Source organism: Cyphellophora attinorum, assembly GCF_001299255.1.
Source record: "Cyphellophora attinorum strain CBS 131958 chromosome Unknown Contig2, whole genome shotgun sequence".
Taxonomy (NCBI): Eukaryota; Fungi; Ascomycota; class Eurotiomycetes; order Chaetothyriales; family Cyphellophoraceae; genus Cyphellophora; species Cyphellophora attinorum.
Window position 1 is genome coordinate 1,456,050 of NW_017253230.1, and position 23,958 is coordinate 1,480,007.

Consider the following 23,958-nt stretch of genomic DNA (forward strand, 5'->3'; position numbering starts at 1 on the left):
GTGTTGGCCACCGACAAAAACGACTAGAAGAGCCAGGGAGGACAATTCAAGGACGTGTTCTACGCTGGGCGTAGCCCTACACTTCGACAATGGCTGCAACCCTCCGCTTTGCGCACACGGCGAAGCGCCTATGCCTCCGACCCTCCTTCCAGCATGCCCTCCGCCAGACTCCTATCCTCTCAAGGGCGGCTTCGTCGACACCCCGAAGATATGCAGAGGTCACCAGCGACTCACCCTTGACGATGAAGATATCAGAGATGGACCAGTCATTCACCAAAGCGCTTGTCGACGAGGATCCGCAGAAGGTGAACAAAGCACCAGACACCAATCTGGGCGACGAGTACGAGTCACGTAAAGTCAGACATTATACCGTCAATTTTGGTCCTCAGCATCCAGCAGCACACGGTGTGTTACGGTTGATTCTGGAGCTCAACGGTGAAGAGATCGTGCGAGCCGATCCACACGTCGGCCTGCTGCATCGCGGCACAGAGAAGTTGATCGAGTATAAAACATATCTGCAGGCTCTGCCGTACTTTGACCGCTTCGACTATGTCTCAATGATGACCAACGAGCAATGCTTCTCGCTGGCCGTAGAGAAGCTACTCAACATCGAAATCCCAGAGCGAGCGAAATGGATTCGGACGCTGTTTGCAGAACTGACAAGAGTTCTGAATCACTGCATGGCCATCCTTACCCATGCTATGGATGTTGGTGCTCTGACGCCGTTTCTGTGGGGATTTGAGGAGAGAGAAAAGCTCATGGTACGTCGTTTCATCGAGGATGAAGGTCCATCATTAATGATTACAGGAATTCTACGAACGTGTTTCAGGAGCTCGCCTACACGCTGCATACATCCGACCAGGCGGCGTTAGCCAGGACATCCCTCTGGGTCTGTTGGACGACATCTACGCCTGGGCTACACAGTTCGGCGACCGGATAGACGAGACTGAGGAGCTTTTGACCGACAACCGTGTCTGGATTGGACGAACAAAAGGTATTGGTGTTGTGTCTGCGGCGGATGCTCTCAACATGTCCTTCTCTGGTGTCATGCTGCGTGGGTCCGGTGTTCCGTGGGACATCCGGAAAAGTCAGCCGTACGATGCGTACGATAAGGTCGAATTTGACGTACCAGTCGGCGTGAACGGCGACTGCTACGATCGCTATCTTTGCCGCATGGAGGAGTTCCGACAGTCGCTGAGGATCATTCATCAGTGTCTTAACAAGATGCCTGCGGGCCCTGTCAAGGTCGAAGACTACAAGATCGCACCACCGCCTCGAGCGGCCATGAAGGAGAACATGGAAGCTTTGATTCACCATTTCTTGCTCTATACTAAGGGCTACACAGTCCCACCAGGGGATACATACAGTGCGATTGAGGCGCCAAAGGGTGAGATGGGTGTATACGTTGTCAGCGACGGAAGTGAGCGACCGTACCGATGCAAGGTCCGCGCTCCTGGATTTGCTCATTTGTCTGGCATGGATCAGATTAGTCGAGGTCATTTGCTGGCGGATGCGGTTGCCATTATCGGAACAATGGATCTAGGTGAGTCGCATTCTACAAAGCCCCATCCCAACTCGATTCGTGCTAATATGGTGAAGTCTTCGGCGAGGTTGACAGATGATCATTCGCACAGCCATTCAAGATGGTGGCAATTTGTTGGGGTCTTTATAGCAACGGATAGTCGAATAGTGATTCGAAAACGCCTTGTACAGCCTGCTATCTTCTTGAACGGTGACATTCTTCACAACTTTTGCCGCGCCAACCTATTTTCCGAGCCTGGGGGGACTTTGGCAACGGGCACAGCCACGATGTTCGTGAGCGCTGCGAAATACCCAAATCTCAGTGTGCTTCCGCGCGGGTGGGATAGGCCTCCGCTTTGACCCTTAATCCGACGGTTTGGCCCCCCGAGCTGCAGCTGCGGCGCCAGCGATCTCGTTATGAACAGCCATGCTTTGCTGCAGCTCCCAGGAATCCTTCCACTTCCTCCTTGTCTCTCTTTAGTCGTTGATGTGCGAGATCTCCTAGTCATTCCTATAAGCACAGAAGCGTACTCCGACCTGTTCAGGCATTCTTTTTTCTTCAGCGTCAGCTCAGAACTACATCGCATCCCCGTGAATTGTGCCCCGCACTTGACTTACTGCCTCTGACCCTCAGTGCTCGACCAAGACCAAGGCGCGCGTCCTTCAACGAGGCCAAGGTTGCGATCACCTCATCCAAGACAGGCGCAGTGCCTTCGGAAAGTCCTGCTCCGGGAGCGCTCCTGCCCGACGTTCTCACGAGAAGTGCGCCGCACGGCAGTCGCTGCCATAAGTCCCCAGGAACCAAACATTAGCACAGTATGGCGTGTACGTTACATCCGATCCCATCTGTGGTGTATACACCAGCAGATTTGTACCACTATCTGAAGACACCGTGTTGTTACGCCTGCCCGCTCGAGTACGTCTCCGATATTTGGGCTCACGACTGACCACTTTCCCGCAGTCGCCGGCATGATGAACAGGCTGCATGGCCAGCCCGACAGCTACGATAAGAAGTCTGCCTACCGCTTCGGACGCACGCTCGGTGCCGGCACATATGGCATTGTCCGCGAGGCAGACGTCGACGGAAAGAAGGTCGCAGTCAAGATCATACTCAAGAAGAACGTCAAAGGCAATGAGCAGATGGTCTACGACGAACTGAAGATGCTCCAAAGTGTGTCACATCCGCACATTGTACACTTCCATGACTGGTTCGAGTCAAGAGTAAGTCTGATCATGATCTGGCGTTCGGAATTGATGCTAATGCTGGACAGGACAAATACTATATAGTTACCCAGCTGGCCACAGGAGGAGAACTCTTCGATCGGATCTGCGACCAGGGCAAGTTCACGGAGAAGGACGCATCCCAGACCATCAAGCAGGTCTTTGAGGCGGTAGATTATCTGCACGACAAGAATATCGTCCACCGCGGTTGGTATTCCTGTATTCATCCATACGACGTGCGTCTGGCTGACGTCTACAGATCTGAAACCCGAGAACCTCCTTTATCTTACCAGAGACCCTTCCTCACAACTCGTGTTAGCCGACTTTGGCATCGCAAGATGCTTGAGAAGCCAGGCGACGTCCTCACTAGTATGGCGGGCTCGTTCGGCTACGCAGCGCCTGAGGTGATGCTGAAGCAAGGCCACGGCAAGGCTGTCGATATGTGGTCTTTGGGAGTAATTACCTACACCCTACTTTGCGGCTATAGCCCTTTCAGATCGGAAAATCTGACCGACCTTGTCGAAGAGTGCAGAAGTGGTAGAATCGTCTTCCACGAGCGATATTGGAAAGATGTCAGCAAAGATGCCAAGGAATTCATCATGTGCTTGCTTCAGCCAGACCCGAAGAAGCGATACGACAGCAAACAGGCCTTATCACACATATGGCTGACCGGCCAGACGGCGTCGGAGCACGATCTGCTACCTGAAATCCGGTCCTATGTTGCAAAGGCGAAGCTGAAGAGAGGTATCGAGCTGGTCAAATTGGCCAACCGTATCGAACAGCTCAAGGTGCAAGAAGAAGCCACGGACGGCGACACAGCCGATTTCCCGGCAGGCGCTACTGATTCTGCTGCGCTTGCAGTCAAGAAACATCAGGATCGAGGTGTGTCTCCTGGAAGGGGACTGGATACCGAGCACGCAGGTGAAAGCAAACTCAGCAAAGCGGCCAAGTCACAGATCTTCCGCGAGGTTGTGCTTGCGAAAGTGAGGGAGATGAAGTCAGATCAAGAGACATCTCGATTGATTGCAAATGCTACCGAGGAGCATGAGCGTAGGAAAAGCTTCAATGCTGGGCAGCCCAAAGCATCTTGAGAGTACTAGCGGGGCCGTACGGTTCCAAGGTTGGTTGTGATACCCACAGGATCTCTGCTTCGGTTTTGGGGATGAAGACTGTTTGATGGATAGAGCGAGCGGCCACCTATCGATAGTGGCACACGGTTTATGGTTGATGAGACAAGCGATATTCGTACTCGAAGGAATTCTACTACCTGCATTGAACAAAGAAAATTGTCCCAGGCTCAGCCGCCGGACCGGTGACGTCGTTTGGCCGATCAATAGTTCGAGACCCGCGCCTGGTCGCGAACCACATGTGCATACATGCTGTATCAGTGAATCAAGTCAATACTACCCTTCACTTGCGCCTCGAGTTATCTCTACTAGACACCATATGTTTACAGTGGTTTGCCCAACCTTTGTTCAGTGTTTGCCGGCCCACACAAGTGCATCTCTACCCTAAGAATATCTCCGCCGTGGGGCGCGCGCCCGCTTCACTTTATCTTCACATCGCCGAAGTCTGGGCCTAGAACAAGCAGATACTTCCCTGACACAGCCATGTTCGCCACAAAACGTCTACAGAAGGTAAGTCGACTGCTGCTGTTAGTGAGCACACTGCTGACATCCAACAGGAATTGAGCAAGGTAAGGCACAATCTATTCCGCAGGCTCAGGCACAAGATACCAACCATAAATCCACAACAACTACTGCCGTTTACAAATGGCTGTCCCGGCCTGCGCGCAGGTGAATTTCATAATATGAGACTAGGCTGACACGCAGTGCCTCAGGCCAAGACGAAACTCCCACCGGGCATCTCAATAGCGAAAGCAGACGACTTCCGAGAATGGCAGATGGACATAGTGGTCCTCGATGACAACCCAATTTACAATGGCGACATCTACCGACTCAGCTTCATCTTCGGCACGCAATACCCCATAGGTAAGTCAGTGACGCTGAATGGCAACCTGGCCGGCTACCTACAGCATGTGCTGACCACATCTTCCATTCAACAGAAGCGCCCGAAGTCTCCTTCATCAAAGTCAACTCCACCACCACCGCGAACAACACAACACCCAACTCCGCCGCACAACCCATCGACCTCACCTCCGACGACACACCCGCAAAACCCAACACCGACACCGGCGCCCGCCCTATCCCGATCCACCCACACATCTACTCCAACGGCATCATCTGCCTCGACCTCCTCGGCGCAGCCGGCTGGTCGCCCGTACAATCCGTCGAGTCGGTCTGCGTATCCATTCAGAGCATGCTCACGGGCAACACAAAGAATGTCAGACCAGAAGGAGACGATGCGTTCTGTCGGAGTATGGGTGTGCGAGGGCCGAATGGGTGGAGTGGAAGTGGGAGGAGTGAGGGTGGGATCTGGTATGGCAATGGGGGACGGGGGCTGAAGGATGTGAGGTTTGCTTATGATGATGATAAGGTTTGAGGATCGGTTCTTTTGGAGTATTACCACTGAGAGAGGATCCTACAAACGACACATATGCGATCTCTGGGCGGGCTTTGTCATATGCTGGACCGGTCAGGTCTGCGAGACTCCATGGCTATGCTGTGGTGATTCGGCTCGGAGCAAGGAGCACACAGCGACTGTTTCCATTGCTAGACCGGCTGCTGAGCACATGAGGACTCATTGGCAAGGGACTTGTTGATTGAGAAATCCATGACAACATTGCCTCGCCATGCTATCGCTTCAGCTAAAGCTGGCAGCAATCGTGGGCATGCCTCGAGCTCACGGGACCATGCACCCCAAAGGGCAGATCTTGATACGGTTCTTTCGGGATCACCGTGCGCCAACGAGCAACAACGAGCCAAACGATTACACACGAATCTCTGATTTCGCAGGAAGTGGTTGGACGACCGGTTGAGAGGGTCTCAGCTTTTCTCGGCTACATCTCTCGTCATCCATGTAGCGCGGCACGGTAGCCAACGCTACTGGGTACAGGCAAAGCATCACATAGCAGGCTGCAGTACGCATCAGGGGCGGCGTTATGAGCTTTAATCCAGGCCGCGGTAGATACTATGAGGCTAACATTCATACGTCGATACTACCCATGGTCGACATTCTTATTGACTCGGTTCAGGCGCCGTTCTCATGTTGCTCATTGAAACAGATACGCCGCACTAATCTTCTTCCGCTTTGCTGACTAGTATGCGCATACTCTTATGGTACAAATAGAGCTCAGCACAGCAGAGCAAAGGACACAGTAACGGTGGGCCACCCAGGAGGCCCACCTTCGTTCTGCTCATGAGCCCGCTGCAACAGTCATTCTTCTCGGTCGTCGGTCTGCCTATAGCAGCCCAACAAATCCCCACCCCTTCCTTGCCTGCTCAAATGCCCGCCGCAAAGCCTGCGTCTCGCGATCCGTCCATTGCACGCTCAGCTGATCCCACTTCTTGGTCTTGAACTCCTGCTGGTATTGTTTGTGCATGGCTTGAAGGCGGTGAACGTCTTTGAGGTCCTTATTGGCGGGGTCAGGGCCGCCGGGATAGACTATGAGCAGGATTGGTTCAGAGGAGTTTGAGCGGGAGATGAGGGCCTCGACCATACGGAGCAGGTGCTGCAGGATTTCTTTGTGGGTCTCTGCCTTTGCTGCGATCTCTGTTGTGCTATCATCTGGTAGCGAGTCGGAGGAGGTGGCAATTGGTGAGGGTTTCCGGCGGTCGAGGAACTCTAGGGCTCGAAGACGAGCGAATGTGAAGGCTGGTGGCGTGAGCATGGGATCCTGACCGTCTTCTGAGACGGATCTGCCAGAAGCTGCTGTGTTCGTGATGGTCTCGTCGGTATGAGAAGGGGCAAGGACGCGGAGGAGGGCGTCGACAATCTCTATATCGTCTTTGCAACCAACCTTGATGTTTGCGGGACGACCTACACCTCCAACATATGTCCCATGGTCGAACATAGCCGTCTTGTGGCCAGATCGAGATAGACGTGCGAATATGGACTCCTGGTTGGACTCATTTGAGCCGAACTGCGGACCCATTTTGCATTTCAGCTTGACGAGGTCCATGACTGCCAGTGCATCTTCCACCGAGTCGTGTCCAGCGACACCACCCTTCTGAATGTCGCGATTCAAGTACTTCTTCGTCAGGTATTTGAGTGAGGATCTGCTGGGCAAGCCGTTGGGATGTGGATACAGTATTGTAGTGTCGATGATGAAAGGGTGTGTCAACTTCAGGGCGTTGAGATCCGAGTCCAGAGAATGACCTGCGATGACTGTGGAAGGTGTGAACAGCTTCAAGAGTCGTGCTTGTATATCCTCTAGCTTCGTCGTGACGCCTTTTAGCTTTGCCTCGGTGATGCCGGAGTACTGCGTGAGATAGTCCTTTATGGGGAGGGAGGGCTTAACGAGTTCATCGAGGACCGTTATTCCATCCCAGTTCACTATTGAAACGCGTGCTAGAGAGTGCCGGTCATCATCAGTGACGACCATTTCGCAGTCGAGCGCATAGACTGGCGCAACGGGTCCCGAGCTGTCCCGGCTGTCGCCCGGAGCACTGGGTAGAGTACTTGATTCGACAACCGTGTCTACCCAGCCGTCCACCTTAACGGATTGAGCAGCTTGTCGGCGGCGTGTAGCTTGTAATTCTACATCGATCGGGTCTGTCGAAAGCGATGGATGGAGAGGGAAATCGGCTTCTTCGAGTTGTTCGGGGGTATGTATGAATTCGTACAGTGGTGTCGGGCCATTTCGAGTGGAGCGTCCAGCTTTGGGCTGGTCATTCTTTCTTTTGGATACGGGTATTGATGTGAGAAGCATAGCTTGCAAAGGTGAAGCAAAATGCCCGGTCTTCGAGTTGCCCGGAGCTTTGATCTGATGTAGGCCTCTCAGCTGTCCTTGTTCGACCTGATGATGGTTGGTTTTGCCATCGAGCACGGCTGCTTGACCATTCGTGCGTGAGCGTGCTTTGGTTACCACCTCCGTAACCGCCTCGAGCATCGTACGATCTATTCCAGGAACCATCAATGTGACCACCTGCTTGATCGCCCTGGCATTCCGGACTGCTACCCATTTTGGAGCCACCGCATCCTTAGTAAGAATGTAGAGGATTAGAGATTGCAGATCGTCAACGTGAAGGGCTCCTACAGAAGGGCCGAAGCGTAATGATGGCGTCGAGGCCTCTGGCTCTGGTGACTCGGGCGTATGTTGTCTCACTTTGACTTCGTTGGACCGATGCTAAGTATCATGTTGTCAGTTGCAACAGTCTCGAAGCAGAAAGGGGACGAAAAGGTTGACTTCCGCAGGGCAATGCCTTTCATGGACTCTGGAAAACACTCACCTCCTTCCGTCTCTTCTTCTTTGACCTCACTTCCTGCCATTCTGCCTTAGCTAGTCTGACATCTGTGCTTTCATCACGATGCAATGAAGCGTCGTTCCCGAAGTCGTCGTGACTACGCTTCCTTGCCATAACGCTCGACGCTTCGGGTGGTTTCTTTCGAGATATTAGGATCAGAACCCCAAGGATGAAGGGTAGGAAAATTTGCAGGACCACGCTCAACAACTGCATGTACACTGCATTGTGAGAATATTCCCATCCAAGCACTACTTAGCAACCCTGTGCTCAAGGACTTGGCGACTCAGCAATTTGAATGGGTAGGTGAAGGCAATACTACTGAGACAACTGCAAGGCAACCGAAAAGTGTTGCCTTATTTTGGGGTCGAGCCTACCAAAAAAGTGACGCAATGGGATCCGAGAAATCGAAAATTGTTGAGCAGCAGCGACTTTTATTGATATTTTCTTGCTAACCGCATCTCTCATACAGGGCTAACCTTCTTGGACGCGACGGAGAGAAGTACTGCAAACTTCGGCAGAAAATCGCGTCCCCGGCGCGAGGTATTCTACTGCCGGTGATTGCACTGGACTACGAACCTAGCTCTACGAGCAGACATGTCAACGCAAGTCGATGACCCCCGGGTTGCATTATGGCTCTGCAGGCTTGGAGTGCTTCGCTCGAGCGTTGTTCGTGTCGCCACTAAATGCATGAAGAGCCGATCCTCTCTCGAGTGAAAGCCTACAAGCGGCAAGTGAAGTCTGCATCTCGTTGACATGGTTGCTCGTCACGATGAAGGTGAATGAAAACCTCGTTCGCTGTGCTAACATGGACACAGCCCTATTTAAGGCTGTCGATAGCCGTTCTCTGTTGACGATCCTGATGTTCACGACATTTGAAGCTCATTCACGCACTGACCTAAGTTACCTACAATTGAAGAGTTGCCCAGTCACCTTCCCACAAGACAGCCAACGTGAAGCAAGCAAGATGTGGCGCTCCGACCCCAACGCAACACCGAGTGATAGCAGAGTGCCCTCCACGCCGCAACAGGCCCAAGCGCAGAACACTCACGGCTTCACACCCAACAAGCCTTCTCCGCTCGCCCACCTCGCGTTCTCATCAGACGATCCAGACTTCGACCTTTCGCCAATGACGAATGCTAACCTCAGCGCTGATCTATCGATCGATTCTTCCTTCCTCAATTGGCCGGACGACAATCCTGCTAATTGGCCTCAGTCTGATGATCTAGACGACATGTTCGGCCCGCTCTCTGCATCCCCTCCGAAGGGACCTAGATTTGGGGAGTTGGGAGACAGTAACATGCCAATGGACTCCTCGAACAGCATTTACCCGCTTATCCCGGACAATCCGGCTGACTTGCTGACTGACCGGTCATTGAACGCATCAGCATCTCCTTCCTTGCAGTCACAAGGTGTTGACGGACAGACGCAGCATGGCGACAATCTACACCACGTCTCATCTCGACAATTGGCCAAGCGGATGTCGCTCCCAGCTGGATTCTTCGCGAGAAGAGCTATTTCGGACTCAGTAGCGCAAGGGAGCACGGCGACGAGATCCAAAGCTCGAGCGTCCTCTATGACCACAGAACGACCGAGTCTCACCCGAACCGCTGCTGCTCCAGGTGTCTCGCGCATGAGCGGTCATCCGCCAAGAGTAGGAAAGCAGCGAGCTTCTTCGGCTTCTTACAAACTACGACCACCGCCAGAATGGCTTCCTGAGCCTTCCTCACCTTTGCCGCCTGCCGTTCCGCCAAACTCGATCGCTGGTAGTCCTTCCGAAGGCGCAAGCGATGGCATCAAAACCAAACATCGACCTTTCACACTAACATGCAATCTCTGCAAGCTTCCCTTCAGACCTTCGGCACATACGATTCGCCCGGATGCTGAACGTCGGGCATACTGTGCGGAATGCATCCGATCGACTGGCGACCGCATTGTCGAAGAGCAGAAGATCAAGCTAGGTGTCGGAAGGAAGGGGCAGTCAGCGCTAGCGAGAGCAAGGGTAAGGGCTGGTCTGGATGTCGATGGTGAGGATGTCGAGCATGAAGATGATGGCGATGACCATGCCTTCGACGAGGATGAGGACGAAAAGCTTGTACCAGATGAGTACGAAGACGCGTTAGTGGACGACGATGACGAATACATGGTCTTCGGTTCCGATCCACTTGACGCAGAAATGGACGTCTTCAGCAGTCAAGGCAACGCTCCTCGAGGTGGGCTTCGACGCTTCACAACGGTCACACCGACCGCACATCGTTACAACCTTAGATCCTCATCCGGCGACTCCTCAACGACAGCTGGTCCGAGACGCAAAGCACACGACCAGTATGGCCAAGATACGATTGACATGCATGGCGACACCGTGTCCAATCGCATCGCTGCACCGCCACCTACGCCAGAGCATCCATCGCCCATGCAGCCGGCTCTACCTGTACTCTCCGACGCTGAGCTCGCGGCGCTCCTTCAGAACGCAATCCGAGACACACCTTCCATGGAAGACAAGGCCAGCAAACCGGCTGCCAACACGATCGACTCGCAACGCAACGATGATGCACTGTTCGGTGGCTTCACCACCACCGACGAGCTTGATGGGCCCGGTCCAGCTATCGTTGACGAGATGCAGCCGCCTATTTCGCTGTTGAGCTCGTATACTCTGCCTCAGCAAATTATAGCACCTCTTCTCCTCAATTCTGGTCAAGCGTCCGGTCAAGGCGCCCCCACCGAGCAACAATCCCTCTCACAACCAGCTTCTGTCAGCTCCTCGAGCAGCCATATCCACGCACGGACAGCTCCAGTCATAGCGTCCCTGACAGCCACGGCCGCCGCCCCAGCGGCCCCTCAGATAACGTCACCATCCATAAGACAAGGCAACACTTCGCGCGTCGGCCTCGCCGCGGCGCAGGAATTCGTCCGGCGCAATGCTCTAGACATTCGACGGATTCGCGAGCGAATGGGGCTGATCCCGAGAAGTCCCAGCCACGGTCAGGGGCGACCTTGAAAGGCCACGAGGCACAGGCGATGGGCGCCGCTACCCATCTCGAAAGGATAACATACGGTGGTTCGAAGTGCGCATGGCATGAGTAATACTACATATAGATATGGATCCAGTGTCGACTGGGTCTGAACCAGAAGGGTATACCAATAGACCTCCATAGCATCATGAGCTCGTTGGTGTAAACCAACACTCGCTGACACACGTGCTCGATCATTTTGCACCCGCCTCTTCTGTGATACACATTGAGATGCGTCTCACACGTTCCCCCACCAAGTGCGATGGCTAGGGACAACCCACTAGATCTTCCAATCAAGTCTCCCTCCCACCCAAACAAACAACAACCCACTCTACCTTCCCATCTCCTGCGCCATCACTCTTCTCCCCACCCTTCAGCATAGTCCAGTGACACACAAACCTTTCTGACCCCTGGTACCTTTGCGTCAGCAGTCCGATCTCGAGGCTCAATGGCCGACCACCTTTCACGGCGTCCTTTACCCGAGTCTTGAAGCCTGATGGCAGGGACCGCGTGGGCGTGTACTGCTCGAGGAAGGTGAAGATGTTGGATCCTATAGGCGAAGGGATCGGGCGATTTTGATGCGCGTGCGAAGACTGGTTTGAGGTAGTGGGATGGTTGAGATTGTTGTTGATACTAGTGCCGTTGGTGGACGAAGGAGAGAGGAGCAGGTTGAGGATGCCGGCGGAGTGGAAGGCGATGAGGAGGGTGGAGGCGTTGATGATCAAGTACTGTGAAGTATTGGTAAGTATGGTGCCTGACTTAGGCGTGGGTGATATAGGGAGCTATCAGTCAGACATACCTTTGAATAAGCCGAGTAGAACTCCTCCGCCTGCCTCCTGATGCCCATGCCGTCCATCTTCCCCAGCAGACTGCCTTCCATACCCGCCACCGGCATCGGCTTCAAGCCATTCTGACTCTGGCTGCGGAAGCTCGAAAAGAACCGACTGGCACGACTCTTCTCCTTCTCCTTTTCTAGCAACACCGCCGCCGGCGTCTTCTCTTCCACAGTCTCTTCCTCGTTCGTAGCCAACACCTTCAGCACATCGCTCTGACTATGTACTGTCGTCGAACAATTGATCTGCCCACCCAAGAAGAAGATCACGTTACCCCTCGCATCCCTCAGGGGCGCAACAAGCAGCAAGTTCCAAAATGGCTCGCCGTCCTTCCTCTCATTCAACAATAACTCGACCGTCTCCTCGTTCTTGTCAATCGCAACCCTCAGCCGCTTCACCGCCTTCCGATCCGTTTGCCTGCCCTGCAAGAACCGACAGTTCCGGGGGATGATCTCGTTCCGTGTATAGCCGGTGACCTTCACGAAGCCGTCTGAGGCGTACACGATCGGATTGTCGGCTTTTGCAGGGTCTGTGAGGACGAAGCAGTCGCCGAGACCGGCATATTTGCTGCGTCGTTGCTCAGTCGCAAGGGCACGGGTGGCTGAAAGGGTCACTTGGTGACGGACGAAGCGTGGGTAGATGTCGTTGGCGACGAGGTGTTCGATCTCGGATTGGGAGTCGACGAAGATGGACTCGAGTTTGGGGAGGTTGGAGGTAAGGTTGGCCTTCAGTTCGCGGTGCAGCCTCGTGGAGATGCCCTCGGGGAGGTTGATCTGACTTGGAGCCTGAGAGCTGAGGAAAGATTTGTGGACAGAGAATAGAGTGCTGGCGACATCGTTGAGGAGCGTGTGGTACTTGTCGACGGCGGTAAGGAATTCGAGGTTCTCAGCGCACATGCGCGACCGCGCGAACTTGAGAAGCTGGTGGGATGTGGTCGGGTTGTGTAGGACGACTTGGAAGACCTCGTTGCTGAAGAAATCGGGAAGGCGCGAGCCAGATGAATTTGTCAGTGCAGAAGGTGTGTCGGTGGCGTGAGAGCGCGTTGTTGATGTGATAGACGGTTCATAATTCGCCTCTGTGGGAGAAGTCAGGTTGAAATCGAGCTTATGGAGGTCTTCCTCCTTGGGCTTTTGGGCGTGTTCGGATGTGTTGTCCTGGTACTTCTGATGCGAGGCCAGACGTTCGACCCGCCCTCTCTCTGGAGTAAGCGGTGCAGATCTTGTCGGTTCGAATGAAGAGGTGAAAACTTTGGTCCTTGAGTCGTCTCGCGTAATGTTGCGCGCATGACTTTCGTAGACTCCATCAACATCATATCCACGTGGCTCACCGGAAGGCTGTCGCCGTATAGGGTCGCGATAGCGCTTTACTTGTGGCAAAGCAGTGTCCTCCTCAGACGTGAAGTCGCGCGTGAGCCTTGCGCGCGTCATTGGCACGACCGGTGGGTCCATAGTTTGTTGTATCTATCACGACAGCAGCAGATCACTCGGACGAGTTCATGGCAAAACACGATCGAGGAGGACAGGAAAATAGTGAGCGGAGATCGAAAGGAAAATCCACGGCGGCTGGCAGCAGAAGATCCATTGTTTGGGCGGGCACGGGAGCACTAGCAGAATCTTCAGCAACGTTGATCGTTGTCATGATGCCAGTGACAGGGTATGCAAGTTCGCCAAAGGCCGTTGAAACGAAAGAAACAGGTACGGGATTGTGGCTTCGCCCTAGCTTCTTAGGCTAGCCTACGGGGGCGATAGGACGTTCTTTTGCCCGTCGTTCGAGTTATGAAAGGCAAGTCCACTGTGCCGGAGGCTCCTCCATGATCAGAATGATGCAACACAGAGGCGTGCTCCCGACTTCGCCAGTGGTGTACTCAACAAGAGGTCCGGCTGCTTGGTGGCTGAAGAGCAAGTCATGATGTGCCTGACAGCTGCACAGTCTGCATAGCGTCGAAGCTAGGGCCTGAAGAAAGTCGAAACCCCATGGCGCCCCCATGGACTTGCATGAATAGCATCACGGACCTGCATTTCCGGCGGCTTATCGTACCGGTGCAACGGTACTAACATGTTCTCCGCTGTTGCCTCGAATGTCGGTTGTGGCCTCGGCATGACGTTAGCTACAAGCACACGGCATACATGTGTAGAAGCGAACAGGATGTAACATCCGCGCCATCCTGTGCCGTACCGCAACAGTCAGCTCGCGACATGGCATGTTGCACGAAGGAGACAAGAGATACGGGCGAGATCGATGTCAAAGCACAAGATCGCGAGGATGACAGATTCAATATGAAGCTAAGCGAGTGCTAGGCGATACGGCAAGGCCAGGGCATGTACTTCGTACCTGAGCGATCTTGGCGTCGATCGAGGAGCGCTTTGTTCAAGTCGAAATGCGTTGATAATTCCTTCTTACCCCCAACTCGATATAGTCTACATCTGGCTCTCCGAAGCTCTCGAACGCTTGCTGCAAGGTCTATGGTCATGTCACATCACAATATGGTCCACAAATGTAGCCAGCTCATCACAGATGGTGCCATTTACTTCCCTGAATCGCTCTGTTGGTCGTTCGCATCGACCTTCTTAGCAATTCCGAAGAGTCGCTCGAAGAATCCACTAACTGCGTCCTTGATCTTCTTGAAGATAGATCTGTTGATTCGGATGCTCAACTCCCGATATGCATACATTTCTGCCCAGCAGTCTCGACCCCATTCGCATCCAGCCATGTTAACCATAAAGTCACGGTCGAATTCGTTGTAGTGAAAGCGTTTGTCGATGGGCTGCGTCATTTTCTTCTGTTTGATTAGCTCCTTCTGTTCGTCGGTAGTCTCGACCTCGCATGCTGCAGGTGGGAAGGAGTTGATCTTTCGCTGGTCGACGAAAGCGATATGCGACCGCAGGTATGGTTGCGCGCCATACAGGTGCTCGAGGGCATCTGTTCATGTCAGCCATCTGGACAAGCAAGAACAAGACCAGGTCACGCGAGACTCACCCTGCTCCTTGTGCTCCCATTCCATGTGCTTTTGTTCGTAGAGCACAGGATCCCACCATATGTCAAACAGACGCTCGGTGAACTCCGACCTCCGTACGAAGAACGATCCGAGGTTGAAGCCACCGCAGTCCTGCGAAAGAATGACATCTATTGAGGAAGGGTCGCCGTCACCTAGCGGCGAGGCGCTGACAGGGTCCAGGATCGACGACTCCGGTGGATGTGTGATGTTCATGGGATTGTAGTAGTTGATGTCGCGGTAGGTGCTCGCTTTCAAGTTGTTGAAAATATGCTTTTGCAGAGATAATGATGGTTCCATGATGAACGTGTTCAGATCCATCCACCAGAACCTATATCCGTCAGCACAATAGCCAGAGTGTTGTTGCGACCACATACCATTCGGCTTTGGGATACTTAGCCATAGCGTCCCTTAGCTTGTCGACTTTCTCCCAGCTTTCTCGCCATTCGTGCGCATATCGTTTCTTGGTGCTCATGTCGGCGACCTCGAGGTGATAGCCCCATCGGTCGGCATATTTTCTTTTGTTCCGTATGCTGTCTCTCTCGATTGCCCATTCTCGTGGGCCTTTCCATTCCATGACACCTCCACCTTCGTTGGCTGCCAGCAGAATGACGAAGTTGCTGCCTCCGCCGAGCGACTTGCTTGCTCGGTACTGCTGCTGAATTCCTACATGAGCGTCAGTCTAGGTGCCAGATCTGAATAACTACCTTGGCTTACCTGTCTGAGATATGAGCATAGTGCTCAGTGTGATAAATACGAGCACTATGAGCACCACTCTGAACCTTCGCAAAACATTTCCTACAAATGTCCTAACTCTGGACCACGTGCCGCCCTCACGTGGCGTCCACCTGCCGCGGCCCAGCTTTTCTGTTTCTCGCCAATTTGTGCGGGAACCGTGACCGTACTTATGAAATGCTGGAAGAGGTAATGTCTGGGAGATCTTCCGTCTCGATCGCTGGAAGAAACCTTCATTCTTTCTCTGTATCGAGGGCTGTCCTCGAACTTTCTGGCTTTTGGCTTTCGCAGCGGCCCAATGCTCGTCGTTGTCTCCCAGGTCCGCCATGCCGTTCGACTTCGAATACGAGTCATCTGTCAAACCTCGAGACGACCACCCTCCGTTGACATTTGGTGAAGATGACCGCGGAAGTGACATAGAAGGACTTCGTGTGGGGGTAGAGGGTATCGAGGGGATCGGAGAAAGGGTGCGAGTCAGCGGCTGCGGTTGGATACCCAGCGAGATGCCAGAGGTTGGTGATGTTGAAGCTGACTGCTGCAATTCAGATGCAGTGGGATGATTGCTACCGGAGGGACGCCGCCGTGGGTGTCCCACGGTCTCGGTCCTTTGGGTCGCCAGTGCTCGTACGCTAGGGAGAGTAGACCCGGGAACGTAGAATGCAAAGATCTGGTACCTTCGACACGCAGACCCGGGACGATGCGGTCGAGATGAAATTGCGAGGCAACTTGTGTAGCATGTGCCACCGTTGTATTCGGATGCAATCTGTCAAGGAGAGGCAGTTGCGCGCTTGGCCGCAGTCGCAACGGTGCAGGCGCGACCTCGCAAACGGAAGGCTAAATTCGCAGCATTGCTGGCCAGCGTTTATGCTAGGTCTGGACTGTATACGTGTCATACACTGTGTTCGAGGAGAGACCTGAAATTTTGATTGTTCGACAAAGCCTTGTGGCTTGCGGCTGATATATTGTGCTTGTGAAACAGCAACTTTTGATATCAATGGCGTCGCCGTGGCCCTGCAGGACCCGTCTGATTTAAGGCTAGCGTGAAGGGTGATAGCCGGAGTCGGTAGGCGATAGCTTTAACTAACCATGCCCCTGTTGATCACTGCGCCACCACTACAATATGTGCACTGGGAGCTTTCACAAGTAGGTATTCGACGCCCAGCCATCGTTCATCGGGCCCAGTACAAAGTGTTCGCCAGCATCGCATTGGCACTGGCAGCGACAAAGAGCACATCCAGCAACAATGCCGCCCTTTCGCTTGCAGTCGAGAGTCGAAGGCCAAGCTTTGCTTTACCTGTAATGCTGTGGATGCACAGTACTCCTTGGCCCTACAGCTTTGCTCCAGTGCGATCTGCAACGTTCGACCATATCTTATGCCCTTGCTGCGAGGCGTGACCGTCTGCGGTGCAAGCGAGATAACAGTATCAACCTCCCATCTTGAGCACAGATCACTATCTATTTTGTACATGAACTTGGCATAGCATGGGCGACGGGCAATCTAGGTACTTTCCCTCCCTTGCGATAAAAAGTAACTCCAACGAACTCCTTGCTTGAGTGTACATCCCTTCTTGCACGAGATATCTTCAATTTACCACCGCCGCCAAATGCTCCTTCCACTTTTCGGTCCTGATCTGCTGAATTTGAAAGCCTGCCTCATCATCTGGCCGGGGACGAGCACTGTCTCCGATAAGTATTTCTGCCTTTAATTTGAGAAATCTGCCATCCGCTTGCGTTTCGTCGGCGACAGTAATGACATCTCCATCATAGATCTTTCCGAAAAGGAAATCATGGCCATCGTCGGTGCTCTTGCGGAGTTTGACATCGTTGATGCGAATGTATGTAGATGTCGACGTTGAGACCAACGCTTCAATGCCTTCGACCATGGTCCAGTCACCGCCAGATTGCTCGACCTCCTCCACACCCCGCGAATGGAAATGGATCTTGAGCGCCATGCGCGCGATACAAACATCGCTGGTGTCGTAGTGCTGCTGAGTGCATGCCGGTGACCGGCCCCAGGCTGTTTCTCGTCGCAGCAGGGGGATCGTGACGTTTATGTATGAGCCAGGCACGCTTGTCAGACAACCGTACTGACCCATACCTGGCTCCAGACCGGTTTGTTGTTTCACAACGGGTGACTGCTCTTGCGACGGATTTCTGGTTCCGGGCCCACGCTTTGGCGTAGTGTCCATTGTCTGCGCAAGTGGCAGTGGTGGCAGTCCTTCGTAGGAAGTCTCTTGCCCTTGAAAGGTTACGGCCTTCCTCCTCGGAGATACAACGTGCCCGGTACCTTTGCTGACATCGATGCCGTCGTTCGCCTCACGAGTCGGCGGAATGTTCTCATTATCGATGATATCACCACCTGGATTCTGCTTCGTGGCATGGGTTGTGATTATGGGTGGTCGAGATTGGGCACCTGATGGCAACAGCGCTGGATCTATGTGTTTGCCGCCATCGTGAGAGGTCTTCGCGTTGTTGCTTGCCAAAGCAGCGGAGCCAGAGGCCATGTTTAGGTCCCCAATTTGTGCTTCAGCGCCCAGCAAACTTGGAGCTGCAAGTGCTCGGCCTGGTGGAAGGGGAAAGTCTGCGTGACTCATGTCAGTGTCATCGGAATACCTGCTCCGCCAGTCGTTCACACTGATATTTTCGAGGCCATGTTGGATCGCTCTCGTTGCCTGAGCAACGTTTGACCTATCCTCGACTTCACCAGGAGTCGTGCCGCGCTCAATTGCGAGTGGCGCACCGAAAACGCCGGAACTCTTCAGTACTGATGGCGTAATCTCGCCAAAGAGTCGTGCCTGTGGCAGAGGGGGCACGGTGTCGAGCATTGAGCTGCCAACGCCAGTGGGCAAGCTAGGATAATGCACATCATCGGCGCCACCGGCTCGACTGCTCCATCCATGTCAGTCCTCTGACGCTTGTGAGCACGTTGAGGACTCTTCGAGTGCTGAGACGCAACCTCAGCATATTGACTGAGCTGTTGTAGCATAGCCTCATTGATTTCGTCTTCTGGGGCTTCATCGACAGCATCAAGAGCACGACGGAACAGCTCTGCACCCGAGTCATCTTCGTCGTACTCGAGAATGTCCGGGACATCACGTAGCCATTGGTGTCGAAGGCATTCCGGTTCCTTGGGTCGCGCGAGAGGATCACGATTGAGTAGGCCTGCGACAAAGTCAATGCCTGCCGCGCTGACGCCTTGTCGCCTAAGAGGCTCGAAGTCCACGTCTTTGGTCATGATATTGCTGAGCATTTGTGCTCCGCGATCGTCTCCTCGACCAGTGATGGGTGCTTTGCCGCAAAGCAAGTGGAAGACGACGGCCCCAAAAGACCACATATCCACTGATTCATCGTAGGGTGATGCCTTGGCCGCAGCCTCACCTATGCGACGCCTTTTGGGCAGTGCACCCTGTGCATACGAGTTGTAGTCAGGATAGACTTCTGGAGCACAGTACAGCAGCGTTCCACAAAATGTCTTGAGGAATGTCTCCTGATCTGTAACACACTTTGACAGCCCAAAATCCCCTAGCTTGACTATCAATGGATCTCGGGATGCAATCAAAATATTGTCGGGTTTGATGTCTCGATGTGTGACACCACGCCGGTGGAGGTAGTACAATGCGTGCAGGACCTGCCGTGTGATTTGTTGTACTTCCGCTTCTGGCAGATACGAACGGCTGCGCAGTTCTGCCGAAAGCTCGCCGTGATTGAGCAATTCCATGATGATGTATACCCAGTTCTCGTAGTTCTGTGTATCGATGTATTCAACGATGTTTGGATGCTTTAGGTTCTGCATGATCTTGAGCTCATTGTCAAACTTGATGTCCAGTATGCCATTCTTGATGAAGCGCCTCTTGTCCAGCTCTTTGGCGGCGTAGAATATTCCGTCACGCTTAGTCTGCACGCGATACACACTGGCAAAGGCGCCCTTACCCATGATGCCGGTAAAGTTGTACAAGGCACCGCCATTCCAATGATTTCCGTAGACGCTCTCGCGCATTGAGGCGAAGTTTGCAACAGTGCCTCGCAGTTCGAGGTACCGTCGCAGATTGCGCTCGTACTCGTCTTCGAAGCTGCCTCGGTTGGGAATGCGTACCAGGAACTTTGTTTCTGCCCGAGCTTGTCCTCCGCCGACGACTGATATGATTGTACCACTTTTGAGAGCCAGAGAAGGGGACTTTTGCATGGCGTCTCGACGCCTAGCTCTCAGGTGTTGATCATCAACGAAGGTGCCGTTTGTTGACATGTCCTGCAGCATCAAGCTGCCATGACTATTGACATGGATCTTGAAGTGCTTGTTGCTGATTAGTTTCTCAGCAGGGTCATCTGTGAGCAACAGGTCACAAGCATCAGGGTTCCTGCCGAACACGAATCCGTCCCTGGGTGACTTGACCGTAGATGAGAGTCGCAAAGCAAACTCTCGAGGCTCCTGGTACTGTGGCAGGGCGATATCGAAGTCAGTCAAGCCTTCCAGATCGTCGTTCTGGTGTATGTGTTGGGGTCCTGACAACATCGTCGCCCTGACAGCAGCATGTGCTAGGGTTGACTGAGGATTTAGCAGACAAATGACATCTGTAAGGTCGTCGTTGGAGACATCAGACAGGTGGTTGCCATTCCGACCGTCTTCGAGAGGCTGCGTCTGGGGCTGGGTTGCGCCCTTCATCGTCCCTAACGGGTCGGTAGTTTGGGCAGACGTCGACTGCTAAACATGACTCAAGGGACTGCTTCTGAATTTGGTGTAGTGCTGTGCCGGCACTACTTGTGGCTTGCCGTGCTCATGCTCCTATACCCCCGAGGTGGCAAGCCGCCTCACCACAGCTGGGTGTGCCTCTTCTGATACAACGTGGACTGCGCACTCTCGAGTCAGCATCTCTCTTCCACAAATTTCAAGGACAAATGTGATATTGACCCGGCAACACAAGCGTATCCACTATGAATGAACAGGTTTGACCATCACAGGCTCTTTCTCTCTTGCTGGTGAACCGGTCTCTAATATCCTCCCGGCTCCACGAAGACCTTGTACATATCTTGAAGCCCGGCTTGACGACCTCGAGACTCGATCGCTAGAAGAGCTTCCTCTTTTCCGGAGAACAGTCTTTGCAGGCCACTCGAGTCAGAAGAGGTGGACACTCACTTCTTGCAGCAATCAAACCTGCCCTCACTCAGTAATCGTTCTCAGATCAGACACTCATGTTTGTACGTACCCGAATTCGAACCTCTCTGAAAGAAGACACAACGAAGGCGTGCCGGGACGCACTCGACCCGATTATGCAACAAACGCTACAACCTATACCTTCCCCAACCAGTCACAAATGAGCAGCAGGTCACAAGAGACGAGAGATAGTTGCAGGTGCTCACTTCAAAACGTGTTCCGAAAAGTGTATATTTATTTCTACGAGCCACGAGCCGCGCCGCAGTTCGAAGCCTGTCGGACATGCGGGGCTAACCGATGCCTAGCACAATCCCATCCTGCGGGTGTGTATGTGCCTGGGGCTAGCAGGGATTGACACCCCGAGCCGATGACCGATGGCTTGCCAAGCCTGTGATCGTGATTCGTCAAGGTCGTTGACGACTGAGACGACTTTGCTTCTGATGAATGTTTGCTCTGTGCATCCGAACTACAGATCCGAGTTCTAGTTGCATTAGCACAACGGGTAGATCGTTCCGTCGTGATCGATCTACGTGGTCAGTCACTGGGACTGGAATGTTTGGACTGCTGTTTTCTGGCGAATTGTATCTTCCCAACCGCAACTAATCCAATCACTTCGGACAGCTATCCTGGTACATGCAAGTTCATAATCCAGTACATCGTAACAGTAATGATGTGTCCCTCATAGAGGCGACGGATCACACTCAAGCACCGTCAACTTGCACAATCTCATCCTCGTCTCCATCGTCATCATTTGCCAGTTCGTCCCTGCTGACAACCACACTCTTCCTTGGCTGCCGCCTTGCACCTTTCCTCACAGAACTAGTGGCCTTCCTGCTTATAGAGCCCGTCGCCCGCTGCGTCTTCGTCTTCAGAGTCATTGACCACTATTCCGTTCCGCGCGCCGCCTCGTTTCGAACCCTGACTTCCGCCTGCCTCTCCGTTCCTAGCTTGCACAAGAGCAGGGTCAATCGGGATGTCGTCGTCTCCATCTGAAGGCTGCCCAGTAGGTCGTACCGTCCCAGCTCTGCTCGCGGTCCCTACACCATCACCAATCCCAACCACAGACTCTGTCTCGGTCTTAGCGGACGTGTCCTCATTTCCCAAGGAAGACTTCTTGCCGCGATTGCGTCTTGGTATCCGCTGCTTTACTAGGTCTGGTGTGAAATGAAGGGCATTGTTGAGGCCATAACCTGTGGCAGGCTGCCGAAGGCTATTGCACGTCATTGACCTGGCGACGGGTTTGGTTCTCGTTGCGGTGGTCGGGGTCTGAAATTGTGCATGGGGAGGCTGTTGTGCATCGTATAATCCGTTGGGTGGCACGTTGGGATATGGTGCGCCGTTTGGGGGAGGTGGTCCATGTGGAGGCACAGATGATTGCGGCGGTGGTCGGGTAAGTGGTGCCGACATTGGCACGTGGGAGGCATTGGCGGTGGCGATCTCATCGTCTTTGAACTCCACTGGATGGCCCGAGCTGCTGGGTCGGTCACCTGGGGGGTGGTGTGCTGGTCCCTGTGGTGGGGGATGTGCCATCATTCGTGAGTCTGGTCGAGGTGGTGGCATAGGTGGGCGATAATGACTGTCCATACCTGACGTGTATGGATGCGGAGGTGGCGGGTATGGTGGTGGGTAGCCACTGTTAGCTGGATGAGGGGGGCCGTACTGTCTCATATCAGGCTCGCTGTGCTGGTATCGAAGATGCGGAGGCACGTAGTGCAAATTGTTCGGCGGATATGGCTGATTTGGGGGACCAGGTCGTGCTGCTGGCGTCTGTCCTCGGGCTGCCATCTCTTGCATTGACTCTGGGGTGAGTGGATGGTAATAGTCGTTGCCGTTGGGCACATGGTTCACTTCGTTTGGACGATAGTTGTCGTTGGGTCGGAAGCCAGCTCTTGACTGATTCCCTTCCTCACGTTTCCGCTTTCCGAGGTTTGTGCTTTGCTCAGTCTGGTGCTCTTCTTCTGATGACACGTTCATGGCTCCCGCAATGGTCGAAAGCCTGTCCTTCAATTTCTGATTTTCTGCGCGGAGTGTTTCTGCTTCCGTGTCCGGCACCTGCCCATTTCTAACAGACTTTACCATCTCGTCAAATTTCTTCATCATCGCACTTTCTTGTAGCGAGAGTGACTGTTGCCGAGATCTCTCGGCTCGAAGATCTTGGATGACACCTCTCAGATCGTCGATTGTGCCACGCAGTGTTGTCAATTGCGCAGACATGGAGTCGATCTGTCTTCTCTGATCCTCAATGACTTGATCGTGTTGTGGAAGAGCGGGTGGAGGCTGAGCGTAAGCATGTGTAGGCTGTGGGACTGGCGTGGGCTCAGGGCGAGCCTGCACAGCCGGTGTGGCGATACTCCCGGACCTCACAAGTCGCTCGAGCTCGAGAAGCCTGTTCAGAAGACCGCTCTGTTCGTCATCGGGGGGTACTACGGGAGGACTGCTATTCCCGCCGTCATGCTGGTCACTGGGAGTGTTGCTGTCCTTCGCAGGCGACGTAGTAGCAATGGGCGCGCTTATGACCCTTCGAGGTGCCGGGCTCGACATGCTGGTCGAAGTGACAGCCCTAGCGCGAGCCTTCGGTGTAGGTGGCGCTTCGTCGTTGAGGAAGGCGGGCTCGACAACAGCCTTTGTCTTCGCATCCTTGATATGTGCCTTTGAGAACTTGTAGAAATATTGTCCCTTCATCGCATCACGTTTTCGCTCCGGCGCATCCTTGCAGTGCTGACCGACGACGGTATCGCAGCCAACACAGAACAGTTCCGCCATCTCGCAGCCCGCGGCCATCTTGTGCACGACGCCATCAGGAACCACTCTGGTGATGTCGCCGATGCGCGTGCCCTTGTTGGTTCCCCGCTCTCTGGGTCGCGCGTACGCTGACGTCAGTTTGATCCATTCGTTCTTGAACGTGCCCAAGTTCGCTTGACAGGAATTGCAGAAGACGTGTACTTTGTTGAATGGCGCTTTGCGCTGCTCGCCGGTCGCCTTTCGTGATTGCGCCATGATGATAAGACCCGTACGCAGGTTACTAGAACATCTGCTAGTCAGGTCTGCAATAGCAAAAGAGGAGGTCCATCATAGAGCGCGGACTTGGACGCGACTCGCGAATGCACGCGCCTTCAAGTGGCCGTGGTGCTGG

At 53.7% G+C, this 23,958-nt stretch overlaps 8 protein-coding genes across 8 annotated transcripts; 3 read left to right on the forward strand and 5 right to left on the reverse strand.

Moving 5' to 3' along the window:
- Nucleotides 1-89: 89 nt before the first annotated feature.
- Nucleotides 90-3,833, forward strand: AB675_2853 (NADH-ubiquinone oxido 49 kDa subunit, mitochondrial; the record flags this gene model as incomplete). The annotated part of the gene is made up of 4 exons (XM_018142857.1): nt 90-761; nt 808-1,543; nt 2,483-2,742; nt 2,793-3,833. 4 exons carry the CDS (start codon nt 90-92, stop codon nt 3,831-3,833), a joined length of 2,709 nt encoding a protein of 902 aa, XP_018005274.1.
- A 519-nt stretch (nt 3,834-4,352) lies between these two features.
- On the forward strand, nt 4,353-5,244 carry AB675_2854 (putative ubiquitin-conjugating enzyme E2 W; the record flags this gene model as incomplete). The annotated part of the gene is made up of 4 exons (XM_018142858.1): nt 4,353-4,379; nt 4,427-4,438; nt 4,583-4,733; nt 4,808-5,244. 4 exons carry the CDS (start codon nt 4,353-4,355, stop codon nt 5,242-5,244), a joined length of 627 nt encoding a protein of 208 aa, XP_018004914.1.
- Nucleotides 5,245-6,103: 859 nt separating this feature from the next.
- Nucleotides 6,104-8,222, reverse strand: AB675_2855 (putative exonuclease; the record flags this gene model as incomplete). The annotated part of the gene is made up of 2 exons (XM_018142859.1): nt 6,104-7,990; nt 8,094-8,222. The coding sequence occupies 2 exons, from the start codon at nt 8,220-8,222 to the stop codon at nt 6,104-6,106; spliced, it is 2,016 nt and encodes a 671-aa protein (XP_018005344.1).
- An 850-nt stretch (nt 8,223-9,072) lies between these two features.
- AB675_2856 (uncharacterized protein) lies at nt 9,073-11,103 on the forward strand (the record flags this gene model as incomplete). The annotated part of the gene is made up of 2 exons (XM_018142860.1): nt 9,073-10,066; nt 10,229-11,103. 2 exons carry the CDS (start codon nt 9,073-9,075, stop codon nt 11,101-11,103), a joined length of 1,869 nt encoding a protein of 622 aa, XP_018005086.1.
- A 306-nt stretch (nt 11,104-11,409) lies between these two features.
- AB675_2857 (Phototropin-1) lies at nt 11,410-13,397 on the reverse strand (the record flags this gene model as incomplete). The annotated part of the gene is made up of 2 exons (XM_018142861.1): nt 11,410-11,844; nt 11,916-13,397. The coding sequence occupies 2 exons, from the start codon at nt 13,395-13,397 to the stop codon at nt 11,410-11,412; spliced, it is 1,917 nt and encodes a 638-aa protein (XP_018004893.1).
- Nucleotides 13,398-14,473: 1,076 nt separating this feature from the next.
- On the reverse strand, nt 14,474-16,004 carry AB675_2858 (putative alpha-1,6-mannosyltransferase MNN10; the record flags this gene model as incomplete). The annotated part of the gene is made up of 4 exons (XM_018142862.1): nt 14,474-14,868; nt 14,926-15,272; nt 15,319-15,607; nt 15,659-16,004. 4 exons carry the CDS (start codon nt 16,002-16,004, stop codon nt 14,474-14,476), a joined length of 1,377 nt encoding a protein of 458 aa, XP_018005279.1.
- A 1,255-nt stretch (nt 16,005-17,259) lies between these two features.
- On the reverse strand, nt 17,260-20,336 carry AB675_2859 (Serine/threonine-protein kinase RAD53; the record flags this gene model as incomplete). Its single annotated transcript, XM_018142863.1, has 2 exons — nt 17,260-18,562; nt 18,628-20,336. The coding sequence occupies 2 exons, from the start codon at nt 20,334-20,336 to the stop codon at nt 17,260-17,262; spliced, it is 3,012 nt and encodes a 1,003-aa protein (XP_018005054.1).
- A 1,308-nt stretch (nt 20,337-21,644) lies between these two features.
- AB675_2860 (uncharacterized protein) lies at nt 21,645-23,822 on the reverse strand (the record flags this gene model as incomplete). The annotated part of the gene is made up of 1 exon (XM_018142865.1): nt 21,645-23,822. One exon carries the CDS (start codon nt 23,820-23,822, stop codon nt 21,645-21,647), a length of 2,178 nt encoding a protein of 725 aa, XP_018005075.1.
- Nucleotides 23,823-23,958: the final 136 nt, after the last annotated feature.